This window comes from Ipomoea triloba, chromosome 9 (genome assembly GCF_003576645.1).
Source record: "Ipomoea triloba cultivar NCNSP0323 chromosome 9, ASM357664v1".
Taxonomy (NCBI): domain Eukaryota; kingdom Viridiplantae; phylum Streptophyta; class Magnoliopsida; order Solanales; family Convolvulaceae; genus Ipomoea; species Ipomoea triloba.
This window is the reverse complement of record NC_044924.1, coordinates 2,578,051-2,594,407: the sequence shown is the minus strand read 5'-3', so window position 1 is coordinate 2,594,407 and position 16,357 is coordinate 2,578,051. Positions and strand designations below refer to the sequence as shown.

The 16,357-nt window shown below is 36.1% G+C and overlaps 3 protein-coding genes across 6 annotated transcripts; 1 reads left to right on the top strand and 2 right to left on the bottom strand.

Annotated features, from left to right (window-relative positions):
• Positions 1 to 1,442: 1,442 nt before the first annotated feature.
• LOC116030576 (bromodomain-containing protein C631.02) lies at positions 1,443 to 5,821 on the bottom strand. 2 transcript variants are annotated; one of them, XM_031272876.1, is made up of 8 exons: positions 5,627 to 5,821; positions 4,519 to 5,148; positions 4,320 to 4,397; positions 3,818 to 4,052; positions 3,418 to 3,514; positions 3,171 to 3,309; positions 2,461 to 2,808; positions 1,443 to 1,885 (listed from the first exon to the last, which is right to left on the bottom strand). In XM_031272876.1, the coding sequence occupies exons 2-8, from the start codon at positions 5,137 to 5,139 to the stop codon at positions 1,685 to 1,687; spliced, it is 1,719 nt and encodes a 572-aa protein (XP_031128736.1). In that variant the 5' UTR covers positions 5,140 to 5,148; positions 5,627 to 5,821; the 3' UTR covers positions 1,443 to 1,684. The 2 variants fall into 2 exon arrangements, with proteins under 2 accessions (XP_031128736.1, XP_031128737.1); XM_031272877.1 differs by having other exon boundaries at positions 4,519 to 5,139.
• A 1,398-nt stretch (positions 5,822 to 7,219) lies between these two features.
• On the bottom strand, positions 7,220 to 10,129 carry LOC116030346 (zinc finger CCCH domain-containing protein 49-like). The gene is made up of 5 exons (XM_031272574.1): positions 9,910 to 10,129; positions 9,661 to 9,792; positions 8,983 to 9,252; positions 8,561 to 8,784; positions 7,220 to 8,337 (listed from the first exon to the last, which is right to left on the bottom strand). The coding sequence occupies exons 2-5, from the start codon at positions 9,763 to 9,765 to the stop codon at positions 7,452 to 7,454; spliced, it is 1,485 nt and encodes a 494-aa protein (XP_031128434.1). The 5' UTR covers positions 9,766 to 9,792; positions 9,910 to 10,129; the 3' UTR covers positions 7,220 to 7,451.
• A 1,557-nt stretch (positions 10,130 to 11,686) lies between these two features.
• Positions 11,687 to 14,977, top strand: LOC116028723 (probable sodium/metabolite cotransporter BASS2, chloroplastic). Of its 3 annotated transcripts, none has more exons than XM_031270530.1 (7): positions 11,687 to 12,251; positions 12,383 to 12,440; positions 13,317 to 13,480; positions 13,552 to 13,673; positions 13,794 to 13,955; positions 14,124 to 14,184; positions 14,612 to 14,977. In XM_031270530.1, the coding sequence occupies exons 1-7, from the start codon at positions 11,853 to 11,855 to the stop codon at positions 14,795 to 14,797; spliced, it is 1,152 nt and encodes a 383-aa protein (XP_031126390.1). In that variant the 5' UTR covers positions 11,687 to 11,852; the 3' UTR covers positions 14,798 to 14,977. The 3 variants fall into 3 exon arrangements, with proteins under 3 accessions (XP_031126390.1, XP_031126391.1, XP_031126389.1); XM_031270529.1 differs by having other exon boundaries at positions 11,689 to 12,251; positions 12,383 to 12,523; positions 13,325 to 13,480; XM_031270531.1 differs by lacking the exon at positions 12,383 to 12,440 and having other exon boundaries at positions 11,688 to 12,251; positions 13,325 to 13,480.
• The last annotated feature ends 1,380 nt before the right edge of the window (positions 14,978 to 16,357 follow it).

Genomic DNA, 16,357 nt, shown 5'->3' with positions numbered 1-16,357 from the left:
ATATATATATATATATATATATATATATATATATATATATAAAGGTAATAATAAACACAGTAAATTTGAACAATATTATATACACATACATAATAATAACAACAACAAATGAGCATTATATTACATTGAACCTTTAAAAACACAATAAAATGAACCCCCAAAAAAAAGAATAAAAACTAAAAAATTTTAAAAGAAGTTGCATAATAATGGAAGAAAGTACCTTGAAGTGGTGTGAGTTCTTAAAAACAAAGTGAGAATTATATTGAAAGAAGAAGGGTTAAACATAAAGAGGAAGAGGTTAGGGTTAATGCATTTATAGGCATTAATTCATTGCAGGTCCGAGGAAATTTCATGGTTATAATTAAGGAAACAGTAGCATTATTAATATTAGCAATTGATTTCCTATGATAATATCAAATCTATATATTGATGTAATAATTAATTCTTATACCGTTATTAGGAAACTTCTGAATTATGTATTTTTGGAAGCTTACAAATTTTACTCCTTCAAAATATTGCCACATCACTAATTGATTTCCTATGATTCTTAATTATTAATTTATTATTTTACCAAATCCTTTTTGCTTCTTTTCATACTTCACTGAATGCCTCCACTGGGATTTTCCAAACTTTTTTTAAAAAATATTAATCAAAGTTCTCCGAAAAAAAAAAAAAAAACAAAAAAACTTTAACATTTTTTTATCACTGGAAACCCCAGCTACTATCCCATAATATACAATGGATAAATCTCACTTCTGTATAATAGTTTGCAAATCACTAAAAAAAAATAAACCTTCACTTGAAAGACCATATACAACAAACTTGACTAAAAGAGTGTTCACAACAATCAAACTCGTGACCAAATAATAAGTTTTAACTTATAATTCTAGTTTTTGTTTGAACTTGTGACAAATGCTAGTGGCAACTATAATTTTAGTGTTATAATTAGAGTAACACCCCCATTTTTCCTTATCTAAAATACAGGTATTTTTTTTAAAACACTTGTAAAATTTGCGGAAGCATAACAATGAAAGGAAATGAGATGTTATCGTCACGTTCGGGTATTTATCTATATCTAAGCCTATATTTTACGAGGTGAATTGAAACTTACTTAGCTTAATTTTGTTTACACCATATTTTTGTGTCAAATGATTTTTACAGGTAAACATGAAGAAGGATTTGTCATTTGAAAAACTGAGAAAGATTTAAGCAAGTGATAAGTCTGGAACGAAGAGAGAACAACGGAGAATAGTAGAATAAAGGCCAGCTGAAGCTTAAATTTATAGCAAAGACCAATCAGTTTGAGAGGATAAGACAACAGGAGGTTGATACTGTTTAAGTCAATTGATGAGTTCTTCGAGGACGGTCGTTTCGTCAAAAGAGAACAATAATGTATTCACATTTTGCCCAAATAAAAAAAAATTGTTAATTGAGTCAAAATGTTGGACATGAAATTTCACACATCGTGCACACATCATGCACATAAATTACCAGTAGTAATAATAAAAGGAGGGACAAACTCACTAAAGAAGTACACTATGTATATGTGTATATGGAAACAATTCTGTCAATTTCAGATTACAAACACAAGCAAATATGAAAGATAGTAAGCAATGGAACTGCTTGTGAAGCATACTAAATAGAGAAGCTAAGATCATTTCTGTTTAGATTAATTTCAATTCCCCTACTGCATTAACTTTGAAACAGCAGCCCGAATGGCGCTCTTGCGAGTTGAAGCATTCTGTTGAACCAGAGAACGCGGTCCATTCCAGACAGATCTTTTATCATCACCAAAAAGCGTTCCACATAACTCAAAAATCCTGGGGTTTTCCAAGTGACGCAGCTTCTCCAACATCTTAGCTTTCTGATACTTGTCAAGCTTCTCCTGCAGCGAATAATGTATGCCAAACCACAATGTCAAAAACACACATGGAAGTAATCTTATCCCAGGATTTCAACCTTAATGGGTGCATATACTGGAAAACATGAGTTCAGTGTCCTATTCAGGTTCTAAATAGATAAGTTGAGCATCATACTCAAATTCCCTCAAGTATGGAATTTGGAAAAGGACACACGGAAAAACATTCACATATCTTTGGAAATTTGGTTTCTGCTAAGAAAGAATGAGGTTTTAAGGTCCAACACGAGGCAAGAAGCTACTAGCCTATCACGCATGGCGGCATGGGGATGGCGAAAACAAAATGTGCTAAGCAATAGACTACAGGAGAAAGAGATAAGATGGATTGATTAAAACTCTTCATTTTACCACATGTGAGATAATAATGTCACTTTGACTCTTCCAACTCTTAGTTTCCAGCAATTTCATGGTAGTGATGTGTAGGATTTGGCAATTTTGGCTCTTGAGAAAATAGCAATGTGCAAGATGCTAAAAGACTAAAATTACTTGTCCTAACTTATATGACAGAACTGGATTAATTTATCTGAAAATGTGCAGATTACCTTGGGCTTATGCTGTTCACTTGTGGCAGTTTGCAAAGTTTCTTTCTCAGTGTGATTTAGCATATCATTGTCAGACTCCATATTTTGCTTTTGATGCTTTGTATGGTCCTCCGCAGATCTAGAACCTAACTGCATAAGTGCAGAAAGCTGACCCTCCTTTTTAGCTGGAATGTCTGTTTCACTGTCTCGATTTTCTTCTTCATGTAGATGATTATATAGATCTTCGGAATATGCTAAATTTGCCTCCTCTGCTTTCTCTTGCTGGTTCGAATCTATGTCCAGTTCCGGAGAATTCTCCATATTTGATGAGGCATAGTCACCACCTAGACTTTCTGCAGGTGTAGTTACCTTTAAAGAAGAAAATAAAGAGAATAAACAACCATCATTGAAGAATTACTGTCAAGTGGATTCAGATTCAATTCACAATAATAGGAGAGGACAAAACAGAAGAATAGAAAAACTAAAGAGTACACAAACAAATGTGAAGGGCAAAAAGTAATGTCATCATTGTCATGAGCGAGAACCTCACCAAAAAAAAAAATTGTCATGAGCGAGAAAGTCCTCATACACGGGAGCTATAAGCTATTCCATTAACAAATAAAATGAATTCTGTAAGGACCAGAATCGATTATACTTGCTTTTAATTTCTTAACACTTGAAAGTATGGATGCAGGGTATACGGTTTTCAGAAATAAAGGAAAAATATCTACCTCTGGTTTGGCCTCATCTGGATATTCACTACTAGTTTCCATTTGTTCTTCTAACACTCGAGCACTCTCCTCACGTTCTTGCCTTCGGCGCATCATCACACATATAGCACATAGGCAGCCATCCTTGTGCTTCTTGAGTCTGGAAATGGCCCAAGAAATCAAGGATAATTGTTAGATCTTCATAAATACTAGAGTGACAACCATTGACGAAAGCATAATCAAGAATAACAAATAGACAACAACACACCCATGAAGCTTTCTTGACTTATTATTCATGGGACCTCCTTTCGATTGTTCCTTCCCAGTACTATCAGGTGTGGCATCCTTTATTTGACTGCTTTCAACTACAGAGCAGAAGAACAAGCTCATTAGAAATTAATAGAATTGCAAAGCAAGAATGTTCAACCATTTGGAACAAGAGCCATATCATAATAATGACAGATGCTAATTCCAGCATTTTAAGCATGAGTAAACAGGCAAACAAATATGGAGTAGCTTGATAAAAAGAATTAAAGATATCAGAATTGCATAACACAAAATAAGGAGGATGAGTAATGGCAGAACCCATATATAATTATGTATTAAAAAATAAAAAGAAAAAGAATACAAACAAAAAAAGCCTAAACAATAGATCTTGCCATAGTTACCTTGCGTGTAGTCACTATATAAACCAGCTGCACTCCAATACTTTGAAAAGTTCTTCTTCACACGTTTCATGAGATCCAAGACCAAATCACCTTTATTGTTGTACTTGTAGCAGTTATCCCATATATATTGCACATCTTTATAGACATCCTCTGAGTTCAAGTATTTACCACCACTTTCAAGATTGGTGCGTATCGTCCCAAAATCCATTGGTGTATCTATAACATCAAAATAGTCCTGGTCCCCGCAAAACACAAGAACCACTGTTTTATCAAGCATTGCATATGTGTGTATCTTTGTGCCAAGACTCAGCAGCTTGTATATTCTAAGCCCCAAAATTCCCAATTACAACTAGTGATCACTAATATCAGGAAAAAAATTATTGAGGTCAAGAAGTCAAACTCTATGCTGACCATAGAAAGATATTTGCCCTAAAAATTATTACTATTATTATTGTTGTTTTTGTCATTATATGAGGGGTTGGGGTAAAACAATTATACTTACTGGAATTCCAAGAGCAACAGGATCAACCGGAGTATTAAAAGGCTCTGCTGCCTCCATTTTCATCACTTTCTTTATAACCTAAAAATGTAAAAACAAAATTAGGACGTGAATAATACAAGAGAACAAAAGTTGATGGATGGCAGTTCAAATATTTATATCCTCTAGACACATGAAAACACAAAATCTGATCCAGGCATACCTCTACTGCAGCATCTAATTCCTTCTTATTGTATCGTGAATCCTTAGAAACTGAATAAGGCTCTTTCTTATGTGTCTTCTCCCCCTTCAGTGTTTCAGCATTAATACATGGACTAATATTCGAACTGAAATTCTTTGTCTTAATTTTAATCCCTGCAGACTTTTTAGGTAAGTCCCCAGATGTACTAACATTATTTGTCTCAGACAAAGAGTTGGCACTATCTTCCATTTTTTCACTGGAAACTCCCTGTTTCTCTAAACCAGCATACTGGAAGCTTTTCTCAGCATCATTTTGGGTACGCGTTTCTGAAGTTGTAACTTGGGAGTCTAATGCTTTAGAATTCTTGATCTTGACTTTGACACGCCCATAAACTGCTTTTATAACAGTGCTATCACTAAATCCACCTGAATTTGCGCTTGCAGGCTTTTGTGCTTGATCAGTCCCCGTGGACGATGGCCCCTCATCCTCTCCTCCAGAACCAGAGCCATCACTCTCTAGCTCCTCTTCCACAACTGAATCATTTCCTGTATTTACTTCCTCGGCATTAGAAGCCACCTCATTCGTCGCCATAACTTTGGGCTTCTTAGCTTTGCCTTTCTTGCTTCCACGCTTGCGCTTCATCTGTTGTAACTAAAATTCAATCAGAAGCTCCTTTCAGTTGAAATTCTCAAAAGCAGCAGCAGTAAAACTTAAACAGACAATCAAACAACCACAAGCAGAAAAAACATAAGAACAAGCAAGACTCTTAAAACCCTAGAAATCAATAACCTCAAATTCCAATATTACAAAGAGAAAAATACAACAACTTTGAAATGCAGCACACAATACATACATCAATAGAAAGGCTCTTCAATTTCTACTTCACTTACCTCAAGAATCAGAACCAATTGAAATAAAGAAAGAAAATAAACAAAACCCAGAAATTCAACTGAAGAGAATTCCACAGTTCATAAATTCTTGAAAAGTAAACAACAATTGGCCTTCATTAAGCAAGCAAACGAATGCGAGGACTCGTTCGATCAATCCCAGACAGCAATTAACACAAACAAAAACCAGAAAAATCCGGAGAGAAGAAAGAGAAAAGAGTGCAGAGAGAGGGAAAACTGACCTGTGTCTACGCTCTCGTCTTCACTGACTGTTAAGTTCGGTACCTGTCTTTACTTTTTTCGTAAATTTTTTTATACGTTGAGCGCCTTCAGGCTTCAAGTTTCGATCCAACGAAAAAGAAAATCGACTTGTGTTTTATTTTTTATTTTCTCCCTATTTTCGTGAGAAGTACGAGATTCGACCCGGCAGACATATACTAGGATCCGATTCCGATATGTGCAGACCCTATTGCCCTAGGGGGGAATTTAGGATCCGCGCCTATTTCGCTATTTCTTTTTCTTTTTTAAAAAAATTGAGCGATATTATTTGAAAATTAATGGGCCAGATAGCATACAGCCCAACTAAGAGATTGTTTCTCTGCTTCTTTGGGCTCCACATACTAAGAGCCTACCATTTTGTATTTCTGTATAAATAAATATTAACAGAGTCAGTAGTTATCAAAAAAAAATATTAACAAAAATGGAAAAATGAATAACAACTAACAAGAAGATAAATAACTAAAATAATCACTAAAAGTTTATTTATTTAAATGTGGAGTGAAAACCTTGGAATTTAAAGTTTTTGATTACCCTCCACCTTCTGTGAGTAACATCCTAGCGGATGATTGGTACGTTGTACCTGGTAGAAGCAATATAGTTGAAATTTGAAGTTTTTTTACCACATGTTATTTCTTCTTGGAATAAGGGTTAAATACGCCACCCAACTACACACCAAACTGCAATTAAGCCATTGAATTCAAAAACAATGCAATTGGGTCCTTGAACTACACAAATCCATGCAAATTGACCCAAAGTGACTTTTTAACTTGATCTTCCAGTTACCAACTTTAAAAATAATATTTTAAAATAATTTTAAATAAAATAATTAATTAAAATTAAATTTAAAATTAAAAAAAAAGACCCAATTGACTTGTTCCTGTTTTATTTTTTTAATTTTACTTTTAATTAATTAATTAATTTAAAATTATTTTAAAATATTATTTTTAAAGTTGAAAACCGGAAGATCAAGTCAACAAGTCACTTTGGGTTAATTTGCATGAATTTCTGTAGTTCAGGGACCTAATTGCATTATTTTTGAGTTCGATGGCCTAATTGCAGTTTCGTATGTAGTTCAGTGGCCTATTTGACCCTTAATTGCATTTTCTTTCTATCCATACTAGAAGCTCAATTTTCTTTCTTTACTCCTAACACTTTAATTTCTTTCTCTACTCCTAACACTTTAACGAGCGGGACCAGTTTGATAAATGACTGTTAGCTGAGTAGGTTATGACTGTTAGCCGATTGAGCTAGAGGGTATAACTAATTGATAACATTAGATGATTGTAGAAAGGTGTTTGGTAAATTAAATGTTAGATAATAATTGTTTAGTATAATTTATTTTCTCAAAAAACTAATTGAAAAAAAGTTACTTTGAACAACTTTTTAAATTTTAACATTTTGGAGTTACAAAAAGTTGATTAACCAAACATTTATATTAATTTTTTAACCAAGTCATATTAGCTATTTTTTAACCAAGTCAAATAGCTAATAGTGGTCAAATAAATCAAAATTGACTGATAAGCTAACTATTCTACCATACCAATATCACAATTAGAGAACAAGGAAAATTTTAAACTTCATTTCTGCTAATTCATGGTTTCAAGACATCCATCTACATAATCATCGCTGGGGTGGGGTCAGGTAAAATTGTAAGAAACAAATCTTAATTAGCTCAACAAAATCAATTGCTTAGAGTTTAAATTGCTCAGAAAAGTAATTATCTTTTGACAACAGTAATTAAGCCTTCTGTTACATATTCTTCATACAATAGCAACAAGGGTGCAGGTATTAAGACTGTTGTCCCGGTTCTTGTTGTCCTGGTCCTTGTGCTACTGGCCTTTGCTGGAATTGCTGGCCTGGTCCGGGCTGTGACTGCTGCTTAGGTGGTGCTTGGTTGCCGCTGGGAGGTGGTGGAGGCACTGTAGCCTGATAAGGCGGAGGAGGAGGGTACTGTTGATAAGACGGTGGGGGAGGTGGGATATACCCATAGGGTGGATAATAAGGTGGGTAAAATTGACCCTGGGGTGGTGGTGGCACAGGCGGATAACCAAAATGGTGTCCATGTGGGGGTTGCTTATCAGGACCACTTCTATTTTCGCCCGACCCTGAAGCAGCACCCTCATGTGATGGAACAACGGCTCCCATTCTTTGAGGGTCCATAGAAGGATACAATGCCCTGTCCGGCTGAGGCATTGGTGGAATGTTGAAGTAAGGCATAGGTGGAGGTTGGTCCTGGCTACCACCAGGGAGCGGTAGAGGCTGGTTCTGCTGCTGTGATATCACAGACCTTGGCAACAAACCACTATGAGCCACAGTAGCCTGCTGCTGTCTTGCTTCATCAGTGATCTCAAACTCGGGCTTTGGTGCCTGTGGTCTTCCCCAGAGTAGTTTTAGCCTCAGGCCCTTTATTACCAGCTTGTTTGCCAGTTCCTCAGCTGCCCTCTCTGCTCCTTCTCTGGCTGTATATGTTACAAAAGCGCATCCACGCTGCAATACCATCTTTACAGACTCAATTTCACCGTGTGCATAGAATTGATCTCTAAGGTCTTGCTCGGTGATTCTTGCATCAACCCCACCCACGTAAAGAGTTCTAATGCTCTCATCATCTGGGGGCTCCAGAGAAGGCATTTCCCCAGCCTTGCTGAGCAACTTTAATGCAACTGGATCATTTACCCTGCAAGCATTTCAAATGAAATGAATAACATAAAGCAAAGAAGAACAAAATGATGACCGGAGTAGTGTAAAGTTGGCATATTTTAAGATTTTATGCTAAAGTATAACTACAAAAGCTGCCTGCACAAAAGTGCAAATGTGTGACTTAATGCATGCTTGCATCAATGTTAATTTATTAATTATCATATTTTGAGTTTTAGGAATCAAGAAGCAATTCTATATACCCGTAGTAGCGGTCTTTAATATTCTGCTGTGACAGCTCCCCCGTTTCAGGCATCTCATGCCTATAAGGACACTCCAAACCTCTTGTACATTGACCCCGAACATAAAAACTGCAAACATGAGCTCGATTTCTCTTGTAGTATGGGGTAGTTCGTTGAAGCTTCAAAATAGTATCATTTGGACGGACCTTCCCATACGAAGATTCATAATCTATCCCAGCTCTTGCCTGCCATGAGCAAAAATTGTATTCATAGAGCTGAGGAAGAGTAGTGCACCAAAAAAGAAAAAAAAAATGTACATGTAGAAAGCAATTATTTTGATAACACTGTCAACCATTTACTTATCAAAAATGAAAAAGAGAGAGAGAACTTCAGTTAGTGTTAATTCAAATATAAGCTGGGCTTCCTGCTAGAAATTTACATACCCTGCGGTCATGCTCCTCAGCAAAGTATTCTCTATTCACATCACTCTTTGGAATGGCATCATTGGAATTGATACTAAGCGCAGTGTCTCGGACCTGAACTGGCAATCCATATTCAAGATCCAGAAGACAAACTTGGCAAACATTCTTCAACTTGCTGCAGGTTTGACATATCTCAGTTTTCTTGTATCTAGCATCACGACCTGGCCTCCACCTAAAGACAGTGAAGGGTCGGGTGCAAATCTTGCATTCCTTGTCATAATCAGCTTTAGTCTGCATTGAATCATTGTAATTATAACAAGGCTATGAAGTGGATTGATTAACATAATTATTCCAAAAAGAAGCTGCAATGAATAGATGGAGTTTTACAGTTATTAAAATAAGACTTAACCATTGGATAGTCAGTTAGTCACCACAAAACAACTGACGACATATATACCCTGAAACTACCATGCATGTCGATGCAGAGACAGCAAAAACAGAAGCACATGAACATGAAAAGCTAAGCCCCCAATCCCTGAGGCATATAATTGGGAAGTACCAAGCATAGCAATGGCTTCATTCAGAGTTCAGTAAAACAAAGCAAGAACAAACTGCAAATAATAATTTAAAAAATAATAAATAAAGTAAGTAAGCCCTAACCCTAGTCACCTATTACAAATAATAGCCACCGAAACTTACCATTCGAACGTATGGACTGTCACCAAGACACGATTCACATATAATCGGAAAGTCAGATCGCTCCCATCCATCAGCTTCAACATCTCTCAATAGCCTATGAGCCATGAACCCGCTGTAACTTTAATCCCGAACCTGAAAAAGTACCAGAGTAGTTTCCTTAGCTTATTGAAACGAAACCCTAACAAGGTCAATTGATGTTCGTAGTCGAAAATTGAGCATAAGAAGCTTCTGTATTGAAATCGAAAATACCTGGAGTTAATTTATACACGAAGATGCGCTATTTCCCCGTGATTACGCACGAACAATGTGATTCGCTGCTTGCTAATGTTAATCGGAGATGCCGTAGATTGTCCGGATCGACGTCGAACGCTTTGCGGCCGGCGGAGCGAAGTAAAAGGGGATGAGCAAATCGTTGAAATACAGTGAGAGAACGAGCCTTCTTTGCCAATGAGGATTTTTTTTTTTTTTTTTCGATTTAAAAGGAATTTATGATTATGTTTCACTGTTTTCTGGCGGCTTGAGAGTTCAGACCTTGTTTGGGAACAAGTTGAAATTTGGGCCATTTGTTTTTTCTTGTACTGATATGTTTCGGAGGCCCATCAGAAACTGAAGCCTATTTATATATATCTGGTCGATCTAGATATCACATATCAGTTGTCTACATGGTCCCACAAAGGGTGACAAAGTCAGGCTTCCACGGCCAAGATTTAACAGTACTACTCACCCCCGATTCTTGATGAGATAAGGAAACATTTAACAATACATATTTTGTCTCTTTATTTAATAATCAATCAATTAGGAATATCCTAATCTCGAGTGTAGTTGAGTGGAATAGACTTATCCATGATAAACTATATATGCATGCACACATGCTACACTCATTATAGATATAATGTTTAATTGATTAGTCTCTCAACCATACATAATCAATCTTGTATCCAAAATATCTCATTCATTTTTTTTTATGAGGTTTATTCCTTTCCTCACCCTGTGATCCTAGCTTGCAAAGGATCGCAGGGGTAAACCAGGGTTTGAGGTTCGAACCAACCTCTCAGTTGTAGGTGGATCTCTCTTACCACCTGGGCTGAGGTCACCCCCCAAAATATCTCATTCGTGTTTATAGAAAAAACTAATATATATGTTTGGATTGATAGGTAGCAAAGTTAAATGGTGATTATCTCAGTCTACAATTGTTTGATTACCCCTAACGAGATTCATCCTTGCAAATTTGGCAGGTGTCATATAAATATATAATCAAGATTTATTAGTTGCAATTATTCCCTTTTCAAAACCCAAAAAAAAAAACAAAAGTTATATAAAACACAAATTTTAGTTAAAAATATCACATATATCTTCTTTCAATATTAATTATGGAATGTATACCCTTTGTTATACCAACTTACAAATGTCCATTGTAATTACAATATGTAAAAGATTAGCTAGATTTATAATTTGCATTGAAATGTTAGCCAATATCATCATATTTGAGCTATGAAAACTTATGAATTTGTCATTGTCCTAATGGAGATTTAACATAAATTATATAACAAATTAAAGGATTAAAACAGTAAAGATAAAATACAGTCATATATGAGCATTTTTAATTTTTATTAGCCTAATATTTTTTTTTTGGTAAGGATATTGGAAATTTGCACACCTATATGAAAATGGTAAAAGACTTTCATTAAGAAAGTATTGACAATAATTAAACTTGTGACTATATATGTATGAAAATAGTCAATAACATTGTGTTCTAGTGACATCTGATTGCACATTCATGTGGAAGAAGTAGGTTCGAACCTCAATAGAGGCAGATTATAAGAAGCTAAATTAGCCTTGGTTACTCAATAACTAACCGGTTCATCAATAATATACGTTGAGTGAGAGTCAAAATAATAAATTAATACATTATGATAAGTTGTGGTTACATGGTAAAACTTTTGATACATATAGTGCGGTGTCATAATTGCCAATATAAATCAATGATCAATGAAGATTCAGAACTCAAATATGATATGATCCCACTAGCTTGTCCACACCCGCCTTTGATCAGTTAATGTCATGATCCTCGGTCCTCTCTCACAGCCTAATGAGTCCAAGGCTCTTCAACCTAAATATCAAGAAAATATAATCTGCAAATTGGTCGACAAACCGACCAAAGCTTGGAGCTTCTCTTGCTATAACGAGCAGAAATGGCAATTTCTCTGCGACTCAATCCACTCACCACACACTTCAAGACCCACCAGAGGTTTCTTCTGCATAAACCCATCAGCTCCACCGTTTCACTAATAACAGATCCTTCAAAGCCGCGCATATTCACCGTCAAGTCTGTTAATGACAGCTCCCATCACCCGCCCGTGACTCCAGAAAAACCCAGATGGGAGAGTTTCCTCTCCAATGCCGCGAGTCTCTACCCGGTCTATGTGACTGTTGGAGGGATTGTTGCATGCCTCAGACCCTCCACTTTTTCGTGGTTTGTGAAGTGTGGGCCCACTTCCTATACCCTCACTCTGGGATTTATTATGCTGGTTATGGGGCTCACATTGGAGCTCAAAGATTTGGTGAATTTGTTCTTGCAAAGACCTATTTCTGTAAGTTTAGGAACTCACCCTTTTGGGGTTTGCTTATCTTAAGCCTATTTGCTGGGGCTACAGAATTGGTGTTGGTTGAATTCTTGAATTGTTCAATTTTTCCCAAGTTTTGTGTTGTTCTCTTGTGCCAGATCCTTTTTGGATGTGCTGCTCAGTACACAATTATGCCAGGATTTGGATTCATAATTAGTAAAGCTCTTGGGCTCTCTCCTTCTATTTCAGTTGGCCTAATACTGCTTTCTTGTTGCCCAGGAGGCACTGCTTCCAATGTGGTAAGATTTATTCTCTCCTGCCCTTCTCTTCTTATCATGTCATATTGCCTTTATGACATATATAGGCATATTTAGTAATGCTAGTATAGGCAAATTTAGTAATGCTAGTTATTTTATATAAGTTTGAACCACAAATTTAAGGTCCTCACGGGGCCGGGAAATTCGTTAGTGCCCCAAATGCTTGTACACTAGTGTTCACAGCAAGGATTCGAACCAAGCTTATGGACTTATTTTGAGTTAGTTGACCAGTTTGAGCTATGGACTTATTTTGAGTTAGTTAACCAGTTTGAGCTATGACCAGGGTGTAATGCTAGTTAATTTGAATACACAATATGCATACCTATATGTGGCATATATTTCTAATCCAAATTTAGTAAATGTGGCAGGCCATTGAGCTTCACTTTTTTGTTTTATTTTCTTGTATGCCTTATTCTCAATTAGTCAATTGACTCAATTCATTCTTTCACTGTTGCAACAGTGAAGGTGGCATAGTGTTTTTTTGTATATCATTCTTCAAACATACATGTGATATATAAGCATTTGGTGATAGTTTTCAAGCAGTTACCTATTCTACATTTCTACTTGCTGAAACTATAAATAAATTCAAATCCTTACTACACATAATTATCTCAATATATGTGCCAGAATGATAAAAACTTGTCTTGGAATAGTTCTCTTCATGGACAAAGTTAAAAATTTTAATGGGGGTAATTAAAGTAGCTTTCACTTATGTTTATTAAATTGCTAATTGCAAATACTCATAAACTTCTTGTTCGTTTTCTCATTCCAATAGTGTTACAGGTGACCTTAATCGCCCAAGGAGATGTACCATTGTCTGTAGTGATGACAGTATGTACCACGCTTAGTGCAGTGATTCTTACCCCGCTCTTGACTAAGATTCTGGCGGGGACTTGTGTTCCTGTGGATGCTATTGGGCTTTCTATCAGCACACTGCAGGTTAGGTTAGTGCTTATGTTTCACTGTGTTGACCTCGAATTAAGCTCACACCTTCTGGTTCGCCCTCCCAGGTGGTTGTAGCTCCAATTCTCGTAGGCTCATATGTGAAGAGTAATTTTCCAAAGTCTGTGAGAGGTGTAACGCCTTTTGCTCCCCTGCTAGCAGTTTTAGCCTCTGCACTTCTTGCTTGCAGGTTTTTCGAGATTCAAAACTTATTATATCTTGATTGTTATGTTGCGTTTGTTCAACATTGCATATGTACTTCAATCCTCTCATTGGCTCTCAATCTCTCGCGTTTTTTTTATTTTGTCAGTGTATTCTCAGAAAACGTTGTCCGCATGCAATCTTCGGTGCTTGATGTGTCATTGTCATCCGATTTATCTCCACTTCACCTTACTAAAGCAGTACTCTCCAGTGACTTTGGGGTTGTCATGCTTTCCGTACTGTTGCTGCATTTTGCTGGATTCTTTGTAGGGTAAGATTTTTCCCGATGAAAAACTTTTTGAGATAGCCAGAAGTCGTCTTAAATCCAGTTGCATAAAACAACCATCCACAAATATAAGCTTTGCATGTGAAAGTTATCTGCATTCTTTGTTTTTTTTTTATACGTGTGTATACAAGGCTACAATACTCCCTTTTGCAGGTATCTCACTGCAGCTCTTGGTGGTTTCGGGGAACCACAAAGACGTGCAATATCAATAGAGGTATTTGATCAATATCATAGCTCGATTGCATCTCCGCATCTTGTACCCCTTAATTGGGCCGGCCTGGTGCGAATTGGGATTAGTCTAAGTATGACACGGGCTTAAAGGTGCCTCCTATAGTTAGGGCCTACTCAGGAAATCTCATGGTCTAACCGAAAAGAATAACAAAGAACATGTTTTCATTTGAATCCAAAAACAGATAATTCCAACACCCCACACCAATACCGACTTCCTGCATCTTGACTTTCTTTTCTGGAGTTACATGTACGGGTATATGTAAGGATTAAATACTTACCACTATGCCAAAAACTATAACTAAAAGCGGAGGCGTAACTGTATTTCCTTATACTTACGTAGCAGCCAGTGCCACTTTTTGAGTGTATACCTGTCAATGATATTCAACCTACATTTTTGTCGTGCTTTGCAGGTTGGAATGCAAAATTCTTCGTTGGGAGTAGTTTTGGCGACGGCCCATTTCGCCTCGCCATTGGTCGCGTTGCCTCCTGCAATGTCGGCTGTGATTATGAACATCATGGGCAGCAGTCTGGGTTTCTTTTGGAGATTCATCAACCCCGCTAACTCAACAAATACTTCTAAGGTTGCTGAAGAATGAGAAAAAGACATGTTCTCTAATCCCAGACTGTCCTCCCAATGAAATTTCTATGTCTATAATTCATGTTCCACACTAATCAATCTAAAGATGTGTAAGTCATAAGTAAAATCTTGTGCAGACTATGTTAAAACATGTACTATGTATTTGCAAATAAAAGCAATCATTTCATTTTTTTTTGAATTTGGTAATGAGTGAAACTGCAATTACTACACTACTACCAGAAAGTGTGCATTTTGTAATCCTAGTGCGAATTACTTCTCCTCTTCTCTCATGCGTGGTTGGTCCTCCTCTCATGTTTGATTTGCTAAAACGGTTGGGCCTGCTTTTTAGGTGGGATACAAAAAGAGGCCGGTTTTGAAAAGGTAACAAAGATGGGCAAAGTACTTTCATGGAATGCATGTTTGCTTAAAAACAAATGCATTCTGCGAATGCATGTTAGCCTTTCTTAAAAAAAAAAATAGTTAAAAGGTAGAAAATGAGTGTAGGATACGTGTATGTGTACAGTATTGTAGTTTAAATGAAAAAAAAAAAAAGAAAAAAAGATGGTATATATATGTATAAGGAGAAGAAAAATAGTATTGTCCTCGTTAAATGATTGTTAGTTAATTAGAATGTACTAATTATTACATAATTATGAGAAAAATTAAATATAATTAACAAATATAATTATGTATTTATTATTTTGTATTTACATACGGTATTCTTTTCGTATTCTCTAGGTACAATGTACAATATTTTAATTTGTAACAAATATTATAAAAGATAACAATGCATTCTGAAGATGCGTGTTCAAAAAAATAAACATGCATTCTACAGTGTAGTATTGCCCATATTTGTATCCCAATTATTTCCGTCCTATTTTTGTATCCCACCTAAAGAGTAGGCCCAACAGGCGAAACCACCCTTTATCTAGTACATCCTCGTGACTGCAAATGTGGATTTCTCTCTACAAAAATAAATAAATAAATTCCACTGGCCCCCCAAGATCAAAGATATGAATATACGGAGTACCTTTTAGGCTTTTAATAACCAGCTTTTTAGATTTGATCTTTCAATTTTTAGTTGGAATATATGCATGGGCGGAGTAATGGAATTTCTTGAAGTTATAATTAGTACGGATTATTGAAAACAAAAAAGGTCCAAAGAATCTTTGGTAAAAGAAAGCAAGTTGTATTCAATTATTCATTGTCAGGGGAAAATGACAAATATGCTTTAGATGTTTTTTTTTAATCTGAAATATATTACACCTAAAATCGAGTTGATTAACTTATCTCATAAGAGTTAAATTAGACCTTCGAACACCATTCTTCTTCTCACCCAAATTTCTTAAAAGTTATCAAAGAAATTTGGCCGAAGAGAGGTCATCACCTCTTACACAAAAAAGGAAAAATCACGCTAATGTATCAACTCGATTGCTCATGGCCTACCCAATATACAACTACATTCTTAAAGAAGATCATATAATTGACATTTAGACACATCCTCGTCCATCAACCACTTGACATTCATTGCATAGTCAATTTCAATCAAGACCCATTGATACTCTTGTCCCATGTGACT

Coding starts and splice junctions, on each gene's coding strand:
- LOC116030576 (XM_031272876.1), bottom strand. CDS start 5,139: ATGAAGCGCAAGCGTGGAAGCAAGAAAGGCAAAGCTAAGAAGCCCAAA. Junction 4,398..4,518: donor AATTAGATGCTGCAGTAGAG/GTATGCCTGGAT, acceptor TTACATTTTTAG/GTTATAAAGAAAGTGATGAA. Junction 4,053..4,319: donor CTGTTGCTCTTGGAATTCCA/GTAAGTATAATT, acceptor TGCGGGGACCAG/GACTATTTTGATGTTATAGA.
- LOC116030346 (XM_031272574.1), bottom strand. CDS start 9,765: ATGGCTCATAGGCTATTGAGAGATGTTGAAGCTGATGGATGGGAGCGA. Junction 9,253..9,660: donor ACAGTCCATACGTTCGAATG/GTAAGTTTCGGT, acceptor GATTCAATGCAG/ACTAAAGCTGATTATGACAA. Junction 8,338..8,560: donor ATTAAAGACCGCTACTACGG/GTATATAGAATT, acceptor AAATGCTTGCAG/GGTAAATGATCCAGTTGCAT.
- LOC116028723 (XM_031270529.1), top strand. CDS start 11,853: ATGGCAATTTCTCTGCGACTCAATCCACTCACCACACACTTCAAGACC. Junction 13,481..13,551: donor TTTCTATCAGCACACTGCAG/GTTAGGTTAGTG, acceptor TCGCCCTCCCAG/GTGGTTGTAGCTCCAATTCT. Junction 13,956..14,123: donor TTTGCTGGATTCTTTGTAGG/GTAAGATTTTTC, acceptor TCCCTTTTGCAG/GTATCTCACTGCAGCTCTTG.